Source organism: Podarcis muralis, chromosome 2 (assembly GCF_964188315.1).
Source record: "Podarcis muralis chromosome 2, rPodMur119.hap1.1, whole genome shotgun sequence".
Taxonomy (NCBI): Eukaryota; Metazoa; Chordata; class Lepidosauria; order Squamata; family Lacertidae; genus Podarcis; species Podarcis muralis.
Window position 1 is genome coordinate 34,393,223 of NC_135656.1, and position 21,261 is coordinate 34,414,483.

Below are 21,261 nucleotides of genomic sequence, written 5' to 3' on the forward strand. Positions count from 1 at the left end.
CAGCAATGGCTTTTGGCAGCATGCTGAAGTAGAACCAGGCTGAAAATTAAGTTGTAAAAGATTGAAACGACATCCTGGTCTTGTATGTCTCGTGAATGGTCTTTCTCTACAGTGCCTTTGGGCCATTGGTTAGTTGACACTGGCATGTGAGAATGAATGAACAACTAGCTTAAAATTGATCTCACTTAAAGTGTGCTTAACTTCAATATGTGGTATGAATAGCTTTCCTTTGGCTTGATTCACACATGCCTATTCATCACATGCTTAAAAGTTTTATTTGCAGTATCTTACCTAAGATGGCCCATAGAATTATGTGAGCCATCATTTGATGTTGCAGTCATCAAATAAGGAACATACATGAGAGAACAGCCCTTGGAGGAAGCCATTTCCAAAGAACAGCCTCTGTATACATCATAAAGCATCCTTGCAAATAAATTCACAAAAGTTATCTCCCCCCCCTTTTTTTTTACTAGCTCCCCTGACTCCATAATACATATTCTGACCTAGAAAAAAGAAAGTGAAAGAACCAACTTTGATAAAAACCTCTGCCAGGTCACCTAGAGACAATTCTTGTTTGCCATAAGCAACTAGACAAGTGATTATTTATAACTCTACTATTAAACAGCTTTCTGTTTGATGAATGGCAATGAGAGACTATATGCAGAAGTGTAAAATGTTTATTTTTAAAAGTTCCAAAGAGAACCAATCTTAACAAATGTACAATACTGTTGTTCAAAGTCGCTGTTGTATAAAAGTTACAAAATCAGTTTCTAGCTACATGTTCCCAAGGGAATAATTCTGCTGTGGAGTGAGGCTTTCGAACAGTGTTGGCTTCACACCTCCTGCAGGGAGAAGGCACTGCCTTTAGCTGTTAGCTACACCTGAGCTGGCCAGCAGTTGGGAAGAAAGGAGTAAGAGCATATTGGGGGGCTGCAGGTAAGAAAGCAGTTGAGCATCCTTCTCCTGCAGCTACGGAAGAATCAATATACTCATGAAAGCATCCGGTTAGAAAAGAAAGTGCTGGTTAAGTGTCAGGGTTTGGACCCTGGCATGCTGTTTCAAAATTATTAAGCAGCACACATGGAGCCAATAACTGGGCACCAATCTTTACAATACTCTTGTGAATAAGCCACACCAAAGTCATGAATTTGTCTCCTGACCTCAGGAGAACATTGTGTACATAATAAGAGCCCTGTTGGATCAGATCACAATCCTATCCAGTCCAGAATTCTGTTCCCATGTGCGGCCAATTGGCTGCCTATGCAAAGCCCATAAGCAGGAAATGGATCACGATAGCACTCTCCCCTCTTGTATTCCTCTGCAATTGGTATTCAGAGGCAATAAATAGCCATCATGGCTAGTAACCACTGACAGCTTTATCATGAATGAGTCTAATCCCTCCTTAAATACATCCAGGTTGGCACATCTTTGCGTAGGGAACTCCATAATTTATGTACTGTGTGAAGGAAGCCTTCGTTTTGTCTGTCCTGCCTCTCCTACCCTTTAGCTTCTTTGGGTAACCCTGGGTTGTAGTATTACATAGCCTCTTTAAGAATCTAAAACCCTAAGCAAATTTAACAGGGCTGTTATTATGCAGCCAGTAAGCAGAGAGAAAGACTGCCCCTCTCCCAATCCTAAATATATTTTCTTGGAAATAAGGCCCCTTGATTCTGATAGCATATACTTCCACGCTAAGTGAGACGCAATCAACCCAGCAAAGGCCTCCTGGGGTTGTCTTATTTCAGACTCCCGGTTGGGGGTGACATGACTGAATGCTCTTCTTCAAAAAACACCTTGCTTTTGCAATGCTAGCATGGCAAAAGAGAAGAGTTCCAGGCTTGCCCTGCCATGCTACTTTGTGTGTTCAGGGAGGGGTAGTCTAACTGCATCAGGGAGCATTTTAAAGCAGTCCAGTTCTGAAGCACCTATCAATGAAATTGGTGTTATACACCTAGAATTGTCGCTTCCAGGTGTATTATTTTCCTATGACAAAGGAAAGGGAATAAAGCAGCCCCCATTTTTCAAATTGCACCATTGTTTGTGAGAACAATGCATACTGTTTTTAATACTAATCTGTCACAAAAGTATTTCCACCCCTGCGTGCATGCTAGAAGTGAAAAATCTGCCTTTTAAAAAAAACCAAGGAGTAGGACAAAAAAAGAGAAATTCTCTGTTGTAGGTTGTTAATAGAACTAGTACCTGAACGAGCCACCTTTCTTTGATTTCAGAACAGTGGTAAAGTTTCTGATACCCCTCGTGCCTCATAGTGAGTGCATGTAAACAGAGAGCAAACGAGGCTCCTGAAAGCATCCAAAATGGGTTTACAACTCAGGAAATTGAAATGCCACGCTTGGGCTTTGATTACAGAATCACCTTCTCAACCAAAGGGCAAACAGAACAGCTATGGAACAGAGCATAAAATAACAAACTGCCACATGCTGCAGAGGGAGACAGATTCTTAGGCTTACTGTGCTTTTGGAGTAAATAATGTTATCACCAGGCTGGTTTTAAACCATAGCCTTTTTTGTTTTAAGGCTGAATACATTAAAATTAGCATATACAAGTAAGCTTCTCGTAGAGAACTACCCTGTGTCAAATGTCAGTCCAGCTTGCGGCAGTGATTAATACAGGTTCCTATTTAGTGCAACACGATGGGAGCGGCGGTGGCAGAATGCGACCCTTTTCTCCTCTCCCAGCTCCCCAATTTCAGCCAGCGCAAAAGATCTATCGAGGGAGCAAGTTATACATTCTATATACAAAAAGTGCTAGGGTTTGGGTGGAGGGGAGGGAAGTATTAAAAATAATTGCAGCTTTGTTGTTGTTATGTGAAGTTTACTGGTGCAAAGGTTCAGAGTGGAAATTCAAACTCTGGCTTTGGGCAGCATGAGCCAGGGTGAGCAACTGGCTGCTCAATCTGCGACCTCACTGTAATAGTACTTCTGGGCTGCATCTGTCATTTTCCAGTCGGCAGCCCGGAACTCAATGATCTCAAGCAAGAGTAGCTGGGAAAGGGAGGTAAGGCCCTCCTGCAGGAGGAAACCGTCTCGCAGGAGGGAAAAAAGCTCATCCATCCTCTGCGTGTTCATCTTCTCAAGTTGTTCACCAATGCGGTGTAGCTGCAACACCAGACAGTCCACCTTAATGGAAGGAAATGAAAACGCTTCTGTTAAGAATCGGGGTGGTTGGGTGGGTGGGGGGTGCTGCACAGAAATGTCTCATGTTGGCATCCTGGCACTAAATCAGAAGAGAAGGGAAAAAATAAAGTAGTCTGCTAAACCGAACCTTGGGCTGCATTTTTTGTGATTTACTGCATTTTGGTTGTGTTCTTTGGATGTGCTTTTATTTCTTGTCTATGACTACTTTGGGACGCGGGTGGCGCTGTGGGTAAAACCTCAGCGCCTAGGACTTGCCGATCACTTGGTCGGCGGTTCGAATCCCCGTGGCGGGGTGCGCTCCTGTTGCTTGGTCCCAGCGCCTGCCAACCTAGCAGTTCGAAAGCACCCCCAGGTGCAAGTAGATAAATAGGGACCGCTTACTAGCGGGAAGGTAAACAGCGTTTCCGTGTGCGGCTCTGGCTTGCCAGAGCAGCCATGTCACGCTGGCCATGTGACCCGGAAGTGTCTGCGGACAGCGCTGCCCCCCGGCCTATAGAGTGAGATGGGCGCACAACCCTAGAGTCTGTCAAGACTGGCCCGTACGGGCAGAGGTACCTTTACCTTTTTATGACTACTTTTGTTATATTTGTAATTAACTATTGTTTTCGTGCTGCAAGATGCCTTGAGCATGGTTTTAATTATGGAGAGGCAGCATGCAAATAAAATGATGGTTGGGTGGATGCAGTATTTTTTTCCTTAAAAAAAATACACCTTTAGGGGTACTCTCACTTTGACTCAAGGAAATCACCATTTTATCGTTCAAATCGGGGAAAATATATTCAGTAAATGGACAAAAGTACAAAGATTCACAAAATGTTTAGGGGTAGGCGTCCCCCCAGAAAAAAGCACTGGGTGGATGTGTGTAGAAACTAGCCTACTATACAAAGGGAAAATTTGCATTCATTGCTCCAGGCTTAAGAAAGATTCCCACCCCTGGCCTAAAAGTTGTCCACCTTCCAATCCTCTTTCCCAGGTGCGTTCTCACAGGACAGCAACCTGCTTTTGTCCCCACTGTGCCCTGAGAATACAGTGGTACCTCTAGATACGAACGGGATCCGTTCCGGAGCCCCGTTTGAATCTAGAGGTAAATGTAACTAGCGACGGTACATCTGCGCGCGCAAGTGTGCATCGCTTTTCATCGCTTCTGCGCATGACGTCTGCGCATGTGCAAGCGGTGAAACCCGAAAGTAACGCACTCCGTTACTTCCGGGTTGCCGAGGAGCGCAACTCGAACGCGCTCAACTCGAAGCATATTTAACCCGAGGTATGACTGTACTCACCTCTTCCTCTTTCCGCAGGCTCTCTGGCTGCGCCAGTCGGAACAGGCAGTCGTAAACTGGGTTCACCAGTGCCATCATGGGCATGTTATTGACCTGTGAAATAGGCAGGGTGCACTTGTCAACTATCGCTCAGAATCACTGTGGAATTGTTAGAGAGCCCCTCCCTGTGTGTGTGTCTTAAAAATCCCAGGAAGGTAGCTGTGCGTACTAAGTCTCTTGAAACAAGAACAAGCAAGAGCATCTCTGGCACCTTAAAAAAACTGTCACAAATACACAGCCTAGAGCCTTTTTGCATCAGGTGCATGATTCCTTGACATCCCATCAGATGTCAAGGAAATAAACAACTATCCGACTTTTAGAAGACATCTGAAGGCAACTCTGTTTAGGGAAGTTTTAAATGTTTGAAGTTTTATTCAGTTTTTTTTTATGTTCTGTTGAAAACCGCCCAGAGTGGCTGGGGAAACCCAGCCAGATGGGTGGGGTAGAAATAATAAATTATTATTATTAAAATTATTATAACAAGAAGGACCAAACTGCAAGGACCCCCATGGCAGGCTGCTTCTTAAAGCTGTCCTGCTGCTACATCTAGACCATGAACCTTTCGGACTGCAAAAAGAATTTTTGTACAAGTGACAAATGCAAAGAACACCCAGTTGCACTCATTTGAATTAAGGCCTCCTGTGGCAGCCCCATTTCAGGTGAGTGCCCCAGATGTGGAATGCTTTTCCCACAGAGGTTGCCAGGCACTCACCTTAACGTCCTTTGGGTGCCAGGCAAATGCCTTTTTACTTCCCCCAAGTATTTTAGATGCACATTTAATTCCGTTCAATGTTTTATGCTGCTTTTTTCAATCTTGCTGGATTGAATGGCAGCATTAAAACAAAAACAAAAAACAACCCTAAACACAACCACATTCCCTCATTATGAGAGCAGCGCATGAACTAGCCCCAGGTCTGGATAATACAGTGGATGCTTGGGTTGCGAACGTGATCCGTGTGGGATGCACGTTTGCAAACCGCAGCGGCGCATCTGCGCATGCACGGTTGCTATTTGATGCTTCTGTGCATGCGTAAAGCGCAATTTAGCACTTCTGCGCATGCGCGACCGTCGAAACCTGGAAGTAACCCATTCCGGTATTCCAGGTTTCGGTGCGCCTGTAACCTGAAAAAACGCAACCTGAAGCATCTGTAACCCGAGGTATGACTGTACACCAGTTCTGAAGTTTGGTCTTACCCTCAGGTAGTCAAAGATGTTACAGATAAAAGTGACATAGCAGATCCAGGCCTGGAGGGAACGGGCTCGCAGTTCATCCCGGTCTTTATACTCCTGCTGAAGTCGGTTGAGGAGCCCCCGCCGAAAGACACTCTGGCCCACCTGTTTGCTCTCCGCCTGCGACAAAGGCAAAGAGGTGAAGCGCCAGAAGGATGCTGTGTGCAATCTCAGCTGTGGCAGCAGGCTGTCTGGGCTTATCTCTCTCTTTCTCTTTCTCTTTCTCTTCCTCTCATGCTTCAAAACACACCACCGTGCAGAAAAAGTTATGGCACGATGAAGCAGGAGCCTATAGGTGCAAAAAAGTTCAGAGGGGAGGCAAAACCGAGTCAGGTCACTAATGGGAGTTTTGCTCACCACGTCTGGTCTGGAGTTGAAGGGATAGATTCACCTTCTTGCCCTCTCACGGCTGGGCTGGGCACCCAAAATATTCAGCAGGGCAGGCCAAACCAAGCTCCATCTGCAGGAAAGGAAGCATGGCTGGTGGTAGAGCCAAAGTGAACAGCATGCACATCTAGAATGGCTTTTATGCAACCTACAGGCTCCTTTTGTATATCCCTAACAGATATATACATACAGTGGTGCCCCGCAAGACGAATGCCTCGCAAGACGAAAAACTCGCTAGACGAAAGGGTTTTCCGTTTTTTGAGTCGTTCCGCAAGACGAATTTCCCTATGGGCTTGCTTCGCAAGACGAAACGTCTTGCGAGTTTGTTTCCTTTTTCTTAAAGCCGCTAAGCCGTTAATAGTCGCTAAGCCGCTAATAGGCGTGCTTCGCAAGACGAAAAAACCGCAAGACGAAGAGACTCGCGGAACGGATTAATTTCATCTTGCGAGGCACCACTGTATATATATATATACATATATATATACACACATATATATGTTTATGTATGTGTGTGTATATACACACATGCACGCACGCACACACACGCACAAGTTTTCCCGCAGCCTCTTCACTATGTTTTCTTGGGAAAACTCCCCAGCCCTCTGGACTTGTAAAAAATATTATTTCATGTTGAGTTCTTGCTTTAACAAAAAATCAATAATGATGCAGTAATGTCGCTTCCCTCTGATCTCACCCACCTACGTCTCATCCTTGCACCAACCATGCTGGAGATAACAAAACAAGAAAAGCAAAAGAGAGGGCAGGGACATCTAAACAAAAACTGACTAAGAGATGGTGAGATGCATTTTTTAAATCACTTGCAGCAATGTTGGCCTCCCCTTGCAAGACCACTTAGATCATATGGAAATTTTACCAATGGCACCACACCCTACAAAGTATCACTGGGGGTGATCCCAAAAGGGTGAATTTCTACTGCTGCTCCAACGTTTTTGAATACCTTCCCTCTGCCATATATGAAGCATCATCAATTATTTGCTTCAGATGTCTAGTAAAGATGTATCTTCTCATGCATGCTTTCACTGCTCTGTAAGAATGGATCCTTATATCTGGATTTCGGTTTTTATCGCATTGTTTTATTTTGGTTATTTTTATTTGTTTCTTATACATGGCTTAGATATATTTTTTTAAAAAAATATTGTTTAGAAATACTTTTAAATAAAACAGCGTATATGAATAGTATGTTATTTATATGCAAATAAAATTTCCAGAATAGTTGCATATGGTGAACAGCTGTGCTGTGAAAACTACCAGTTTCCAAAACATGGCATGCTCATTCTCCCACCTGGATGATGGTGTAGCAGATGCGCCCGGCCTCTTTGCTGAACACAGAGTCTTTGAGGGACTGGTCCACAATTACGTTGGCAACCTTCTCCAGATCTACACTGCTGGGGTCTGTAGAAGAAGTGTAACGCTATCAGTGCTGCCTCAAAACAAGCATACCTTTGCATCATTCTGTATGTTTAAAATTGTACAATAACCACTGGGTTCCTTCTTTTTTGCTGGATATTTTATTTATGGATCAAAACTGTCTCTGTAGGAATGGTGGTGTTTCCAAACCTTTCTGCATCACAAATCTCCTGGAAGGAAGAGTGATCTGCTATTCCGTTTTAAAGGCAGGAGAAATCCAAGGCCAAGAGGTGAGTGATATGCCTGAGCTGTGTCATATCTGCCCCCACAAATTTCATCCAGTTTCAAACTGCCTAAACTGCCACTGATCCCAACAAAGCAAACATCAGGAGCCGTAGTTCCATAAATGAGCTTAGTCATTCTAATGAAGTATTTTCAGCATTCTCATTATATTACATTCCTAGGATACTTTGGAAGAAACCGTGACCTCACAGGTAGGCAAAAAGGTGTCCTCCAGCTGTTGTTGAAATATGGCTCCCACTCGTCCCACCTTGCATAGCCAAAGGTCAGGGATGGTGGTGAGAAGCAACAGAAGTTGGAGAAGGCTGCTCTATAGCACTGCAAGTCAGGAGCCATCTAAGGACGATGGGCTGCCTCAATAGTAGAATCTTACATATATCAGTTCAGCTGCTTCTTTTGCTTTCTCTGCTGCAGGCTGAATTGGGACAGCCATGCACATGCCTTATCAGAGTATAGCACTTCGTAGCTTACGTTAAAAATCTACCTGAACTCACCTGTAGTCAAGAGTGCAGCAGGAAACATTATCTACCCAAACGTTTAAATCTATTATTATCAGCACTATCTGTTTGAAGACTAGATATTAAATGGACATGCAGTGGTACCTCGGGTTAAGTACTTAATTCATTCCAGAGGTTCGTTCTTAACCCAAAACTGTTCTTAACCTGAAGCACCACTTTATCTAATGGGTCCTCCCGCTGCTGCTGCTGCGCCGCCTCTGCATGATTTCTGTTCTCATCCTGAAGCAAAGTTCTTAACCTGAGGTACTATTTCTGGGTTAGCAGAGTCTGTAACCTGAAGCGTATGTAACCTGAAGCACATGTAACCTGAGGTACCACTGTACAGAGTTCTAGTGCTATGAGAGGGGGAGAATAACTTCTCTATACACTTTCTCAATATAGTGCATAATTTTATCATGTCTCCTCTCACTTGTCTTTCATTGTTGTCCCCCCTTATTCATTTAAAAAGTCCCAGATGCTTCAAACGTGTCTCATAGGGGGAGTCGCACCATCCCCTTGATCATTTTAGCTCCCCTTTCCAAACCTTTTCTAAGCCTGAAGAAGATTTTAAGGAATGGGCAATTCATATCAGAGCACACACAACCCTTCACAATGTTGATAGGCCCAAACAGCTCCAAATCTAGCAGTGAATTATGCTTGATTCATGGCAATGGGGAGGGGGGACGGGGGAAAAACAGGGAGGGAGAAAAGGGAGAGATACTGACCTTTGAGGGCTGTTTTGAGTAGCTGCTGAATCTCTGTATCAAACGTGTGTATTTTATATTCTTCTTTGCCTGAGTCCCCCATCTCTTTCCCTCCTTCAGTGGCGACAGATCAGGGGAGCAGCTGAGTTAGTGGCAACTGCGGGGAGAGAAGCGATCAGGTACTGATTATCCTGGAAAGGGAAGGAGACGGTATTAGCCATGGCTTTTCAGATGCTCTCATTCTCCGCTGAACAGGAAAATGGAACTGCCAGTTACACTGGAGTTCCTGAAATGAAACTACATTCCTCATAACAAAGAAAAAGTTGTTAAAATCTCCTCAGACAAGGATGGTACTTCTGCTTCCCTGCCTCACCCCCCACATTATCTCTGTTCTATCTACAAGGGTGTTGGGAATTTTTTTACTATTTCACCCACTTAAGTTTTAAGGAGGGAACGCCTTTGTTTTTGGCCAAAAAATCCAGGCTTACCTGCCCACCCTGTTCAGTGCCAAACCAAATTTAACTGCCACCTCGCCCCCTGAATACTGAATAGACAACAGGCCAAACGCATCATTGCTCACTCATCAGAATTCCGCAGCTGTGACATGTGTTTTCACTGCAATCGGGGAAAAGTGAGGTGACAAAACAAGGGATGCTTCCAGCGAAAACATATAGCACTCTGGGATCTATGCAAAAGGATGTGGGGTGGGAATGCAGAAGAGGAGACAACTGTGCTCCTTTCCCACTGGGTTCCCAGTTAGTTTCTGTCACTCCAAAGGTCTTTGGCTTTACTTCAAGTGGCTAGTCCTCTGCAACTCTTATCTCATAACTCCTCCTTGTTCTCAGTATTCAAGCTCATCTGTCACTCACCCCTTCTGATGGGGATTGCCCATGCACAAAGCACAACAGGATCAGTGAAACTATTTTAGTAGAGAGGAACACATACAGGTTAGTTAGTAAGTGTTAGGGACAAGATTAAGCATGTCCCAAAGGCCTGCTCTTGCAAAACATTCATGATGATATGACAAATGAGCAGAATTTTTTAAAAGCATTTGTTATGCATATTTTCTATAATTTAATAACAGCTGTGTACATTTATGGATATTTGTTTATTCCATATGTCTGCCACATTTTCTTCCAGGAGCTCAAGGCATACATGGTTGTCTCCCTCTTCAATTAATCCCACAGTAACTCTGGGAGGTAGGTTGGTCTGAGAGGTAGCGACCAGCCCAAAGTTTTGGTGATCAAGTGGAGATTTGAATCCTGCCCTCCCAGGTCCTAGTCTGACATTTTACCCAGTCTTTCTCAACTTTGGGTCCCCAGATGTTGTTTAACTACAGCTCCCATCATCCCTGACCACTGGTTCCGCTAGCTAGGGATGATGGGCATTGTAGTCCAACAACGTCTGGGGACCCAAGAGGTTGAGAAAGGCTGATCTAATCACTTCCCCACACTGGCTCTCGCAAGCCTATTTTCATACAGTTTTCCATACAATACTAACAAGACCCAACCTGAACTGCTGATATCAGATAGGATCAAGGGCTTTCTGGTTGGTGTTGCTATATTATTTTAGTAGTAGTAGTGATAGTAGCATTTAATCCTGCTCTTCAAAAAAAAAATTCCCAGGGTGGCTTACAAAGTAAACAACAGCAACAACATAATAAAGCAATAAAAACCACTCATCACATGATACAAACAGTAGAAACAAAAAGAAGAAATAAAAGCCTCTAAAAAAAGATAAAGCAGATTAAAGCAGATATGAGGAAAGAAGAAGAAGAAGAAGAATTAATTTCTACCCCGCCCATCTGGCTGGGTTTCCCCAGCCACTCTAGGTGGCTTCCAACAAAATATAAAAAATACAATAAAACCAGACATTAAAAACTTCCCTAAACAGGACTGCCTTCGTATGTCTTCTACAAGTCAGATAGTTGTTTATTTCCTTGACATCTGATGGGAGGGCATCTCACATCTCGTAGTGAGGGAACTACCAGAAGGCCCTCGGAGCTGGACCTCAGTGTCCGGGATGAACGATGGGGGTGGAAACGCTCCTTCAGGTATACTGGGCCAAGGCCATTTAGGACTTTAAACACTTTGAATTGTGCTCGGAAACGTACTGGGAGCCAATGTAGGTCTTTCAGAACCGGTGTAATATGGTCTCAGTGGCCGCTCCCAGTCACCAGTCTAGCTGCCGCATTCTGGATTCATTGTAGTAGCCCTATGTAGAGTGTGTTGCAGTAGTCCAAGCGGGAGATAACCAGAGCATGCACCACTCTGGTGAGACAGTCCGCAGGCAGGTAGGAAACCCAGCCAGATATAAAAAATAAATTGTTGTTGTTATCATCAGCCTGCGTACCAGATGGAGCTGGTAGACAGCTGCCCTGGACACAGAATTGACCTGGGCCTCCATGGACAGCTGTGAGTCCAATTGACTCCCAGGCTGCACACCTGCTCCCTCAGGGGCACAGTTACCCCATTCAGAACCAGGAAGTCCCCCACACTTGCCTGCCCCCTGTCCCCCCAAAACAGTACTTCTGTCTTGTCAGGATTCAACCTCAATCTGTTAGCCATCCATCCTCCAACTGCCTCCATTGGGAGGGAGCTTTCCATAACCTGGGCACCATCACTAATGTCTTCTCCCCAATAGCCGTTGGCTGTACCCCCAATGCCAGGGGGCATCCAAATAATGCCCTCTGTTGCATTATCTGTAGGCACATGTGGAGGCAGGTGGTCCTTCAAGCTGGGAAGGACTTTAAATGTCAAAATGAACACTCTGAATTGAGCTGTAAATGGACAGGGAGCTTGTGCTAATCGATGAAGCACCAGCATGATGTGATTAAAACTGGCCCTGGTCCCAGTTAGCCATCTAGCAGTAAGTATCAGAATGCATATCACACTGCAGCAGTCTAATCTGAAGGTTAACAGAGCACAGATTCCTCCCTCAAGGTAGGGTCACAACTGGCGCAGTCACCCAATCTGGCAAAAGGCATTCTCAGGCTCAGAGACCACCAGGGACAAAGGCAGCCCCAGACTTTGAAATAGCTATAGTAATGTTATCAGCATAGTGCAGGCACACCTTTCCGACTAAATGACAACGAAAGGATTCGTACCTTTGGCATACATACAGTAATTCAGAGCCAGTTCCTTTGATATGCCTGCAAGTGACTTCTTGAACAAAATCCCTGTGTACATTTACTCACATAACTTCAGTGGGACTAAATCCTGCAAATTCACCCCTTCGGCTCCGGGAACATGTTTCAACTTTATAATTCACAGAAGGGGATCAGTACAGCTTCGCTGTGACAATGTTCACATATAAAGGTTGCTTTTGTGAACTATAGTTTTTGTTCTCTTTTCTGATAGTCAGCTGCTAGTGTATAATGTCAGAATGCACTTTAGATGTGACCTGGCTACAGATATGGGTACTCCTGAAATGTAAAGTCACGGTATGAGAGACCAAGTGGGGGATAGCAACTACTACTACTACTACTACTACTACTACTACTACTACTACTACTAAATTTCTATTTCTATACTGTTGTTAAACCATGCTTGGGTTCCAGACTACTCCCATAATACTCGTGTTTCTGCACATACCAGATCTGCCACACAAACATCTGTGCTTAGTTCATGGCAGTTATGACATGCAGAAGATAAACATTATCAGTGCTGCAAGGTTAATGATTTCTGTGCATGACAACTTGCCATCAACCATGTGCAAAGGGGACTCCTGTCAAAATATAAGTAAATCAGTACCTCACAATCCTCTGCTGAGTTTGCATAGGTGCTGATTTGGCCACAAGGCCCCCTAGTTCAGTGACAAAGCCCAGGAATAAATTTCCAGCAAAAAAAAAAAAAGGGGGGGGGGAGATCATACCGAGCAAGGACTAGGATATATTATCATACCAGCCTTTCTCAAAGTCATTCCCTCCAGATGATTTAAACTACAACTCCCATGCTTCCTGTATGCTAACTGCAATGCTAACTGGGGCTGAGTTGTAGTCCAAAACACCTGGAAGGCACCACATTGGAGAAGATTGAAACTGACCATGCTGGGAGAGGTAGTATAATGATCTGACTCAGTATAAGGCACCTTTGTAGACATTATCTCAGCAAAGGTCTGGCAGGCAGTTATCCTGGATTACAGAGATTACAGATTAGATTGTTGTTGTTTGGCCTTGCCATTTTTGTCAGTTGTGGTAATTTCAATGGGATGTATTAAAAAAAAAATGACAAGGAGATTCAAACCATGATCCCTTCCAAAGGCATACATAAGTCAGAACGGGCTCGTTCATACTACAGCTGGCCAAAAACTCCTTTATGAGTCATGGGGATGTTCTGACAATATGCTGAAAGGATTGCTAAGATTAGACGGGCGAGCATGGGCATGCCAGGTCACATTCCCTTCTGCGTTGCTGGAAGAGTTACATGCACAGCCCAACTGTGTGCACAGGTTTTACAGGGGCCAAAGATGTAAACCAGACGGGAAGGAGACATATTTTGGGCACAAGCTGCTGAAGACAGAGTTGTCTATGTGCCACAACTACCTTTCAGCCTAACCTATCTCATAGGGGTTGTGTGAGAATAAAATGGAAATTGGGAGAGGAAACCTATGTACGCCACTTTGAGCTCCCTGGAGGAAAAGTGGGATATAAACAGAATAAGAATAAGCATCTGAACTTGCACAGAGAAGGATCGCTTGTAAAGTCCAGAAAGCCCAAGTCAGGAAGGCAGATGGGAGAGAAAATGCTCCACGCCCGTTAAGAAGCAGGCGTTTCTTTCTGAAACTAACAAGGAAGAGAGATTTTCAAATGTCACCAACCTGCTTTGTTTGGGGTTTTTTTATGCCTCCACTTTCAGGACTGGAGTGAGGTGCATCTTTACGAGGGAACAGCAGCCCGCCCAGCCCAGCCCAGCCAGCTAGTCAGCCCCCCCTCACCCTAATTCTTTTTGGTTTCTGGTTCGGGTCGGTGGAGGTAGATCAGGAAAAAGCCCACAGCCATGAAGAACAGCAGCAGGAGCAGGAAAGGCAGCAACTCAAGCATGGAGTGCAAATGCAGGATGGGCATCCTGCACGAAATCGACCCGCCACCAGCAAAATAAAAACAATAATAATTTTCTTTTAAAAAATCGCCCAGCTGCTGCTGCTCTCCCTTACTTTTCACCCGCTTTTGGTGTCAGGCGGAGACTCCTGGAAGACGAATTCTTTCCATTGCTTGCAAACCCGGAGGGTTTCCTCTTAGGTCATTTCCTAGCAGGCTGAGCCAAGCGGGAGGAGAGTTTGTGATCGGGAGGCGGCGGAGGCAGCGCCACCTGCTGGAAGGTTCTGAGCAGGGCTTGGAGGGAATCTTCCTGCCTGGGTGGTGAGGCGTTTTGTTTTTTTAATTAGTTTTTTTTTTAATAAAGATTTTCCTGCATTAACAAATAAACTGGGGAAAGGACATGTCCTTTCAACTTTCAGTTTCACAGTTCGTTTACATGCCGTGTTGTATTTGTCGTTTCACATGGAACCTGAGAAGCCCGCCAAGCAGGTGCAAAGCAGGTGTGAGGGACGGAGCCAGACACAGAAATGAAATGGTGGCTCAGAGAGGGCAGAGCCATTTGCCTATTGCACCTCACGAACCACACATCGGTCTGACAGTGTCACTGGCCCTGCACACACACGCGCGCACACGCGCGCGCGCGCCAAACGTATTTGGTTTTAAGCAGCCCCCCTGTGAATATGCCTGAATATTGAAGCCCTCCCCAGGCGCTTCTCTATTGTTCCCGCCTTTTGGAAGCGAGGAGCTTGTTATGCATTTTGTGTTTTTATCTTGTATTTTTATGCTGTGAACCGCCCTGAGATCTACGGATGAAGGGCGGTATACAAATTTAATAAATAACAATGATAACAAAGCAACAATTTCCAGCAGCAATGTCCCCTGGGTGGGGGCTCCTTTTACACAGAGGTGTTTGGCTCTGCTTAATTGTAGGTGTTCCAGTCAAGGCTTTATACAGGCTTTCTGCCAGGACTTGAATGGATGAGCAGAACGCAAGGAAGCGAATCTTGTCTGGATATTAGAAAATATCCTAATAAGGGGAGGGCTGCAGCTGCTAGGCACACCCCAAAATGCAAGTGGGCCTAATGGCCACATCCCCCAATAGTCAAGCATTAGGATAAAGCAGTAGCTTTCAACCAGTGTGCCATGGCACCCTGGGGTGCCTTGAATGATGGTCGGGGGGGGGGCACAGGGCAACACTGGCCTCTGTCCCTCTTTCCTTCCTTCCGTTCTCTGATGCCCTCTCAGGTTTTTGCCTCCCAAAGGCTTGCACAGCTGTTTGTTGCAGAAGCCCTGGCTACAAGCTCTGCAGGCGAATGGTGCCTCTGGTGCTGGCCATGGGGTGCTGGTTGCCAGGAGCTGAGGCGGGCGAGGAACCCAGCCAGCCAGTTTGCCAGCCCTTGCTGTTGGGAATGGACAGACAAGTGGGAGGCTGGGCAGACAGGCCTTTCTTGTTCTTGCTGTGTGCAAGGCCTGACTGTGATCCGAGAGCCTGGCACCAAAGAGGAGCCTTTCTGCCATGCAGGCCCAACGGTGCCCGTTGCCTTCCAAGGTGGGTAAGATGGTAGCCTTACATTCACCTTTGGCCAGTCTCCATTGGGCATCCTCTTCCCAGACCCCTCTGGGGCAGTATAAGGAGGAACCTCTCATTGGGGTGGGGTTGCTCAGAGACCAGGGGCGGCTGCCCAGAAGACTCCCAAGGAGAGGGGAGAGGAGAGGAGGCTGAGGAAACACTCCACAAGGGAGAGTGTTTGAAAAGGGGTGAGGGGCTGCCGGCTAGGGGTGACATAACTGGGCTCCTGAGCCCCACAGGGGTGCCGCAAAAAGAACATAGTCGGTCAAGGGAGCGGTGGACTCAAAAAGGTTGAAAATCTCTGGGTTATAGGATTGCTCAGAAGACCCACTATGGATGTGTATCTACAGCAGTGCAGGCACAAGACCTGTTCATATGCTTGTTCAGCTGCTAAAGAGGCATGACCGCTGGGAATTATTTATTTACTTACTTACTTACTTACTTACTTACTTACTTACTTACTTACTTACTTACTTATACATACATACATACTCTGGGCGGCTTCCAACAGAATATTAAAATACAATTAGCATGGGGTACAGAACCGGCAAGTGCAGTCCTAATCCCTCTTCATTCAGGGTACAAAGCAATATTGACAGATCAATACCAAAAGTGTGGTGTTAATGGGCATATTCCGCTGATCACATAGTTAATCACAGAATTGTAGAGTTGGAAGGGACCTGAAGAGTCATCTGATCCACTCCACTGCAATGCAGGAACCACAGCTGAGCTAATGTACGTATGTCAAGCTATCAGTGAGCATTATTTATTCATTTATTGAATTTATATCCCACCTTTTCTCCAAGGAGCATAAGGTGGTGTACATGGTTCTCCCCCCTTCATTTAATCCCCACAACAACCCTGTGAGGTAGGTTAGGCTGAGAGGCAGTGACTGACCCACGGTTACCCAGTGAACTTTATGGATGAGTAGAGATTTGAACCATGGTCTCCCAGGTCCTGGTCTGCTTGTTCCCCTGCACCAAACTCCTATTCAACAAAGCTGTCATCTGTGCATGTGCAACTGCTCTCCCAAAGGTACACACCTCAGCTTAACCATGCCTTCCATGCCTTTTCAAATATGACGGAACCTGCTTTGAGGGAAAGTGATTGAAACAGGAGTATTTCTCAGGAAACCACAGAATACCTATGGATTGTGTGCAACATAATGTGTAAAAAGGTAAAGGTAAAGGTACCCCTGCCCGTACGGGCCAGTCTTGACAGACTCTGGGGTTGTGCGCCCATCTCACTTAAGAGGCCAGGGGCCAGCGCTGTCCGGAGACACTTCCGGGTCACGTGGCCAGCGTGACAAAGCTGCATCTGGCGAGCCAGCGCAGCACACGGAAACGCCGTTTACCTTCCCGCCAGTAAGTGGTCCCTATTTATCTACTTGCACCTGGGGGTGCTTTCGAACTGCTAGGTTGGCAGGCGCTGGGACCGAGCAACGGGAGCGCACCCCGCTGCGGGGATTCGAACCGCCGACCTTTCGATCGGCAAGCCCTAGGCGCTGAGGCTTTTACCCACAGCGCCACCCGCAAACATAATGTGTACTCAGTTTCAAACACCTGTGGTGGGAGCACACAAGAGTAAGCAGTAATGCATACACAAGACTAGGGCACTGGTAACTCTAGGGAGCAACTGGACATCAAAATTCCTATATCCAGAGACAATGATGTTGCTTTTGAAGATGAAACACTGGAGAAGGGTAGGATGGATACAGCAGTAGCACAGTGGAACAGCATGTGCAGCAGGTTACAGCTAGGGGATGAAAATGATCCCTGCCACTCCTAGGCCACATAAACTAATACTGTGACCCAACACAAGGAAGCTTCTTATGCTCAGAATTGGGGATGAAGAATCTGTGGTGCTCGGTCTTCCCATGCTGTTAGACTAACAACCCCCCCAATTATCGGTCATGCTGGCTGGGATTATAGGAGTTAGAACCCAAGAACATTGGGAGTATTCCCCATCCCTGCTCAAAATGGATAAAACAGTTGAAAGATGGTATGCTCACACTTACCTTTGTGAAACAGCAGCATTTTACCCCAACCTTAACTTCAGCAGCAGGTACTTACTTTGAATCCCTGTGGTATACGTGGCCAAAGAAGGCAGGGTCCTCCATCCCTTAGCCACATCCATACAATGCATTAGTCACCTTACCTCTAATAGACAGCATTCTGTTTAGAACACTTCCAGCTTAATTCCATTGACACCCTTCCCTGGAGCAAAACACTTGACGTGAAAACAGCATTAATCCTGCCTTCCTGGACAGTACTTAGGCCTACTTTTTGATGCGTGGGATAAATCACCCAGTAGTATTGTCTGCACCAATTAGGTCAGCCATCTGTTGTTTTAATAGTCCTTCATGCCTCTTGGACTGACCCAGCTTATGCTGATCTAATTAAGATACCACAGCTTTGCAAGACAAAATGAGCATAGTGTTGCTCCTTCTTGTGTGACAACAGCACCCTCTTGTGAATTCAGCTGTGAACTTTGAAGCGAATCAAATATTGGCACATGATATACAGGCTATGTTCCATTTCCGCTGGAATCCAGCTAATTAACAGCCAGCTAGTGCTATTGTTTTCATCTCCGTCTGGAGGTGCCAACTTTCCAACCATTCCCTGCTTCTGTGTGTGCTTTTAACAGCAGCCTGATGCACAGAGCTTAGTCAGTGAGAACATTTGTCTCAATGCTGTGAAGAGTTTCATCTGCTGATTTCTGCATCAAGCTGCTATTAAAAGACCAGAAGCAGGCCAGGCTGTTTTTCTGGTCAACGTCCAATCTACATCCTAATTCTGAACTGCCAAAATACTTCATATCATACACACTTTAGGATGAATTTGGTGCAGTGCTTTGCCAGTCAGAATGAACCACCCCACCCCGTCCTCTTCGCCCCTCATGCTATTCTTGGGTCTCAGCCACAGGCCAGAGCCAATTTCAGGGGTGTGAGCAGGGGTGGAGGAGCCCTGCAGCACTAGTGCAAGTCCTTGCACAGGCTTCCAATAGTGGGGCTAGTTAGTTGAATCCCACCCCCTGTATTTAGCAAGAGATTCCCAAAGCACAACACATATTGATTATGCTGCTTGCAAGAGACTTTAGGATGTGTATACGTCTGGTTTCACCTTCAGAACACCTGTGGCCCAGTCCTTCCCAGGTCACTGTTTGTGTGCAGAAGAAGGAAAAAAATGCTTGCAAGGCGCTTCTCCGCCAGATTTTTTAAGACAAGACATGATTGATAGGTGTCACACACAAAAAGTAGGACAGATTTATGTCAAATATATTTATTATCTTTCTTCCAAGAGCAGTACATCTTTCACACAGGGTGAAAATCTGAGGCATATGCAAATCCTTAGCCCTCCACATTGAAAAATATATATGCTTATATATGAAGAATACAAATGCTGTAATAAATTAAGCCTTGATGCAACAACATGAGTTGGAAAAAAAACTCTAAAAATCCTCAATAATTGATCCTGAAACATTTGTTTTTTGTGCATCTGTATACACAAACAAAGTGCTTTCTGCAAGCATCTTGAGATGTACAATCCTAGACTTGCAGCTCAATATCATATCCTCTACTAGAAATCAGTATAGGGCCTTGAATGCATTAGATACTTCAGTAGAGTTCTCAACAGTACAGGTGCTCATGTCACCACTTTCAACTACCCCCCCCCATTCGAGGGGGAGGGAGTGCTGAGCTCCTAATGCTACCTATGACGTTCAGTGAACCACTGGACTTCAAGGCTTAGCTTTGTAAAGTGCATATTGACATGGTGGTGGGATAAGGCACAAGATTAAAATTAGCCTATATAGTCAAAAGAGGTTTGGAAAACGAGCAGCAGGATTACTTCAAGGTAGAACCATCTTATTCATAAACCCTAGAGATACACACTGGGCTGCTTTTGCCACATCAGAACTATAAATGAGAGTAACTTTGGATATTACAGAAAAAGCACTCTGTGGTCAGTTGTGAAAACCTCTAATGCAGAGTGACAGGCACAACCTGAGCACAGAAAGTGGGGGTGTGCATACTATTGCCATATTCAGGAGTCTGTGCACCTGAACGCGCAACTTCCCCTTAACATTACAATAAATACCACCTTCTAAAGGCAAAAACAACTGCAATTTTGGCTGGCTTCTTCACTTACATCCAATGTCACAGTGAGGGTGAAACTATACATTGCTGAATTCATGTTGATAAGCCAACATACAGGGTTGTGGGGGCAATTGCATGTGACAACCAGTGAGTAAGTGCTGGTGGTGGCATCAGCTTCCCACGACCAATTCATTCTCATGAGGCCATATCTCTTCCTGCCTGCCTGATTTCCAGTTAGGCATCTCCTACCTTCTGCCTCTGATGCTCCTCTGCAAATGCACCTTCACACATTAGCAATGTATGTTCAGGACCCACAAACATGCCATTCTGCCCAAAGTGAATGTTATAAAGGATCCTGAATCAACTTGCTAAACAGTTCTTTGAAAGGAGGGTGCGCGGGCAGCTGTTCCCCTTCCCAGTGTAAACATTTCAGGAAGTACAGACAAGCTTCATTCTTGGTGTATGTAACTCAAGGGTTTGTACAGTCAAATTCTCTTCCAGCAATACACAGTAAACAGAGCATGGACTGTTCCAAAACATGTATGAGGAAGAATCCTTTCTTAACAGGCAAAAAAGCAGAAAGTGACCAGAATGAACATTTCTGATTTTTCTGTTCCTGGGTGATATGGCTACGGCTTTACTGATCCAGCACAAATGATCCCATGGCCTCTGAAATAAGACCCCTTAGCTCTGAAGATTGTATAAGAATCTGCTTAATATGAGAGGTCTCACATCTGTCTTGTGTAGCAACAGATGGAAACATGAGTACATCTCCACCCACTGTCCTGTCCAAGTCAGTGGTGTGGCTGAACGGGTGTGGCCCACACAGTGGCGCCCACACTGTGGGAGGAGAACCTAGGGTGGGAACTCTGTCTGATGCAAGAGCTGGGTGGTTTTCATTGGATCCCAGCCCAGACAGCTCCTTGATTTGTAAGGCTGCAAAGACATTTCTCTCTCTGTTCCCCAAACTGCTGAGACATGCTGTAGTGCATGTTCCTCATTACCAGTCAGCAGAGCTGATAATTAGGGGCGATGAGAGTTGTGACGTACAGGTTAGCCATCTGATACAGTGTCTTGTTACAGAAAGGTGCCTATTTTTTTAAAGCTTATTACCACACTGAAATTAGGAAAACTGCCTTCTTCTCCAGCAAGCAAAAAGAATTGGCATGAGTGCACCCAGTTTATTGGAACAGATCTTTAAAACTACTCTATATGCCAAAATGCTACTCTATATTTAATGAAGAGCACAGCACAACTGCCAGCAGACCAATAAAACTACAGATGGATGAGCAAATGGAGTCTTTCCTTTAAGAACATAGATCCAGTCTTCAGCACCCCAATACTCTGGACATATTTGAAGGCTGCAATCCTAAACACATTTAAGTCTAATTTAACTTAGAGGGACCTGCTTCCAAGTCTGCATGTATAGCATTGCACAGACATGTTTGCAGACTGGTTTTCCTTGCAGGTTTCTTCATTTAGAAGACTGGGCAAATTCAGTTGGAGAAATGGTAGTTTAGTTTAGCTCTTTGTTTGCTAAATATTATACTGGAGTCAGTTTATTGCAGATAAGTAGCTATTTCACTTGTGCTGGAAA

At 45.2% G+C, this 21,261-nt stretch overlaps 1 protein-coding gene across 4 annotated transcripts; it reads right to left on the reverse strand.

Moving 5' to 3' along the window:
* Positions 1-659: 659 nt before the first annotated feature.
* On the reverse strand, positions 660-14,254 carry MIF4GD (MIF4G domain containing). 4 transcript variants are annotated; one of them, XM_028716859.2, is made up of 6 exons: positions 14,115-14,254; positions 8,982-9,117; positions 7,395-7,504; positions 5,669-5,824; positions 4,436-4,528; positions 660-3,137 (listed from the first exon to the last, which is right to left on the reverse strand). In XM_028716859.2, exons 2-6 carry the CDS (start codon positions 9,061-9,063, stop codon positions 2,910-2,912), a joined length of 669 nt encoding a protein of 222 aa, XP_028572692.2. In that variant the 5' UTR covers positions 9,064-9,117; positions 14,115-14,254; the 3' UTR covers positions 660-2,909. The 4 variants fall into 4 exon arrangements, with proteins under 4 accessions (XP_028572692.2, XP_028572694.2, XP_028572693.2 ...); XM_028716861.2 differs by having other exon boundaries at positions 13,896-14,225; XM_028716860.2 differs by lacking the exon at positions 14,115-14,254 and adding an exon at positions 13,779-13,908.
* Between the last annotated feature and the right edge of the window lie 7,007 nt (positions 14,255-21,261).

Coding starts and splice junctions, on each gene's coding strand:
- MIF4GD (XM_028716859.2), bottom strand. CDS start 9,063: ATGGGGGACTCAGGCAAAGAAGAATATAAAATACACACGTTTGATACA. Junction 5,825..7,394: donor TCTGCTACACCATCATCCAG/GTGGGAGAATGA, acceptor CCTTTGTCGCAG/GCGGAGAGCAAACAGGTGGG. Junction 3,138..4,435: donor GCCTGCGGAAAGAGGAAGAG/GTGAGTACAGTC, acceptor CCTTCCATTAAG/GTGGACTGTCTGGTGTTGCA.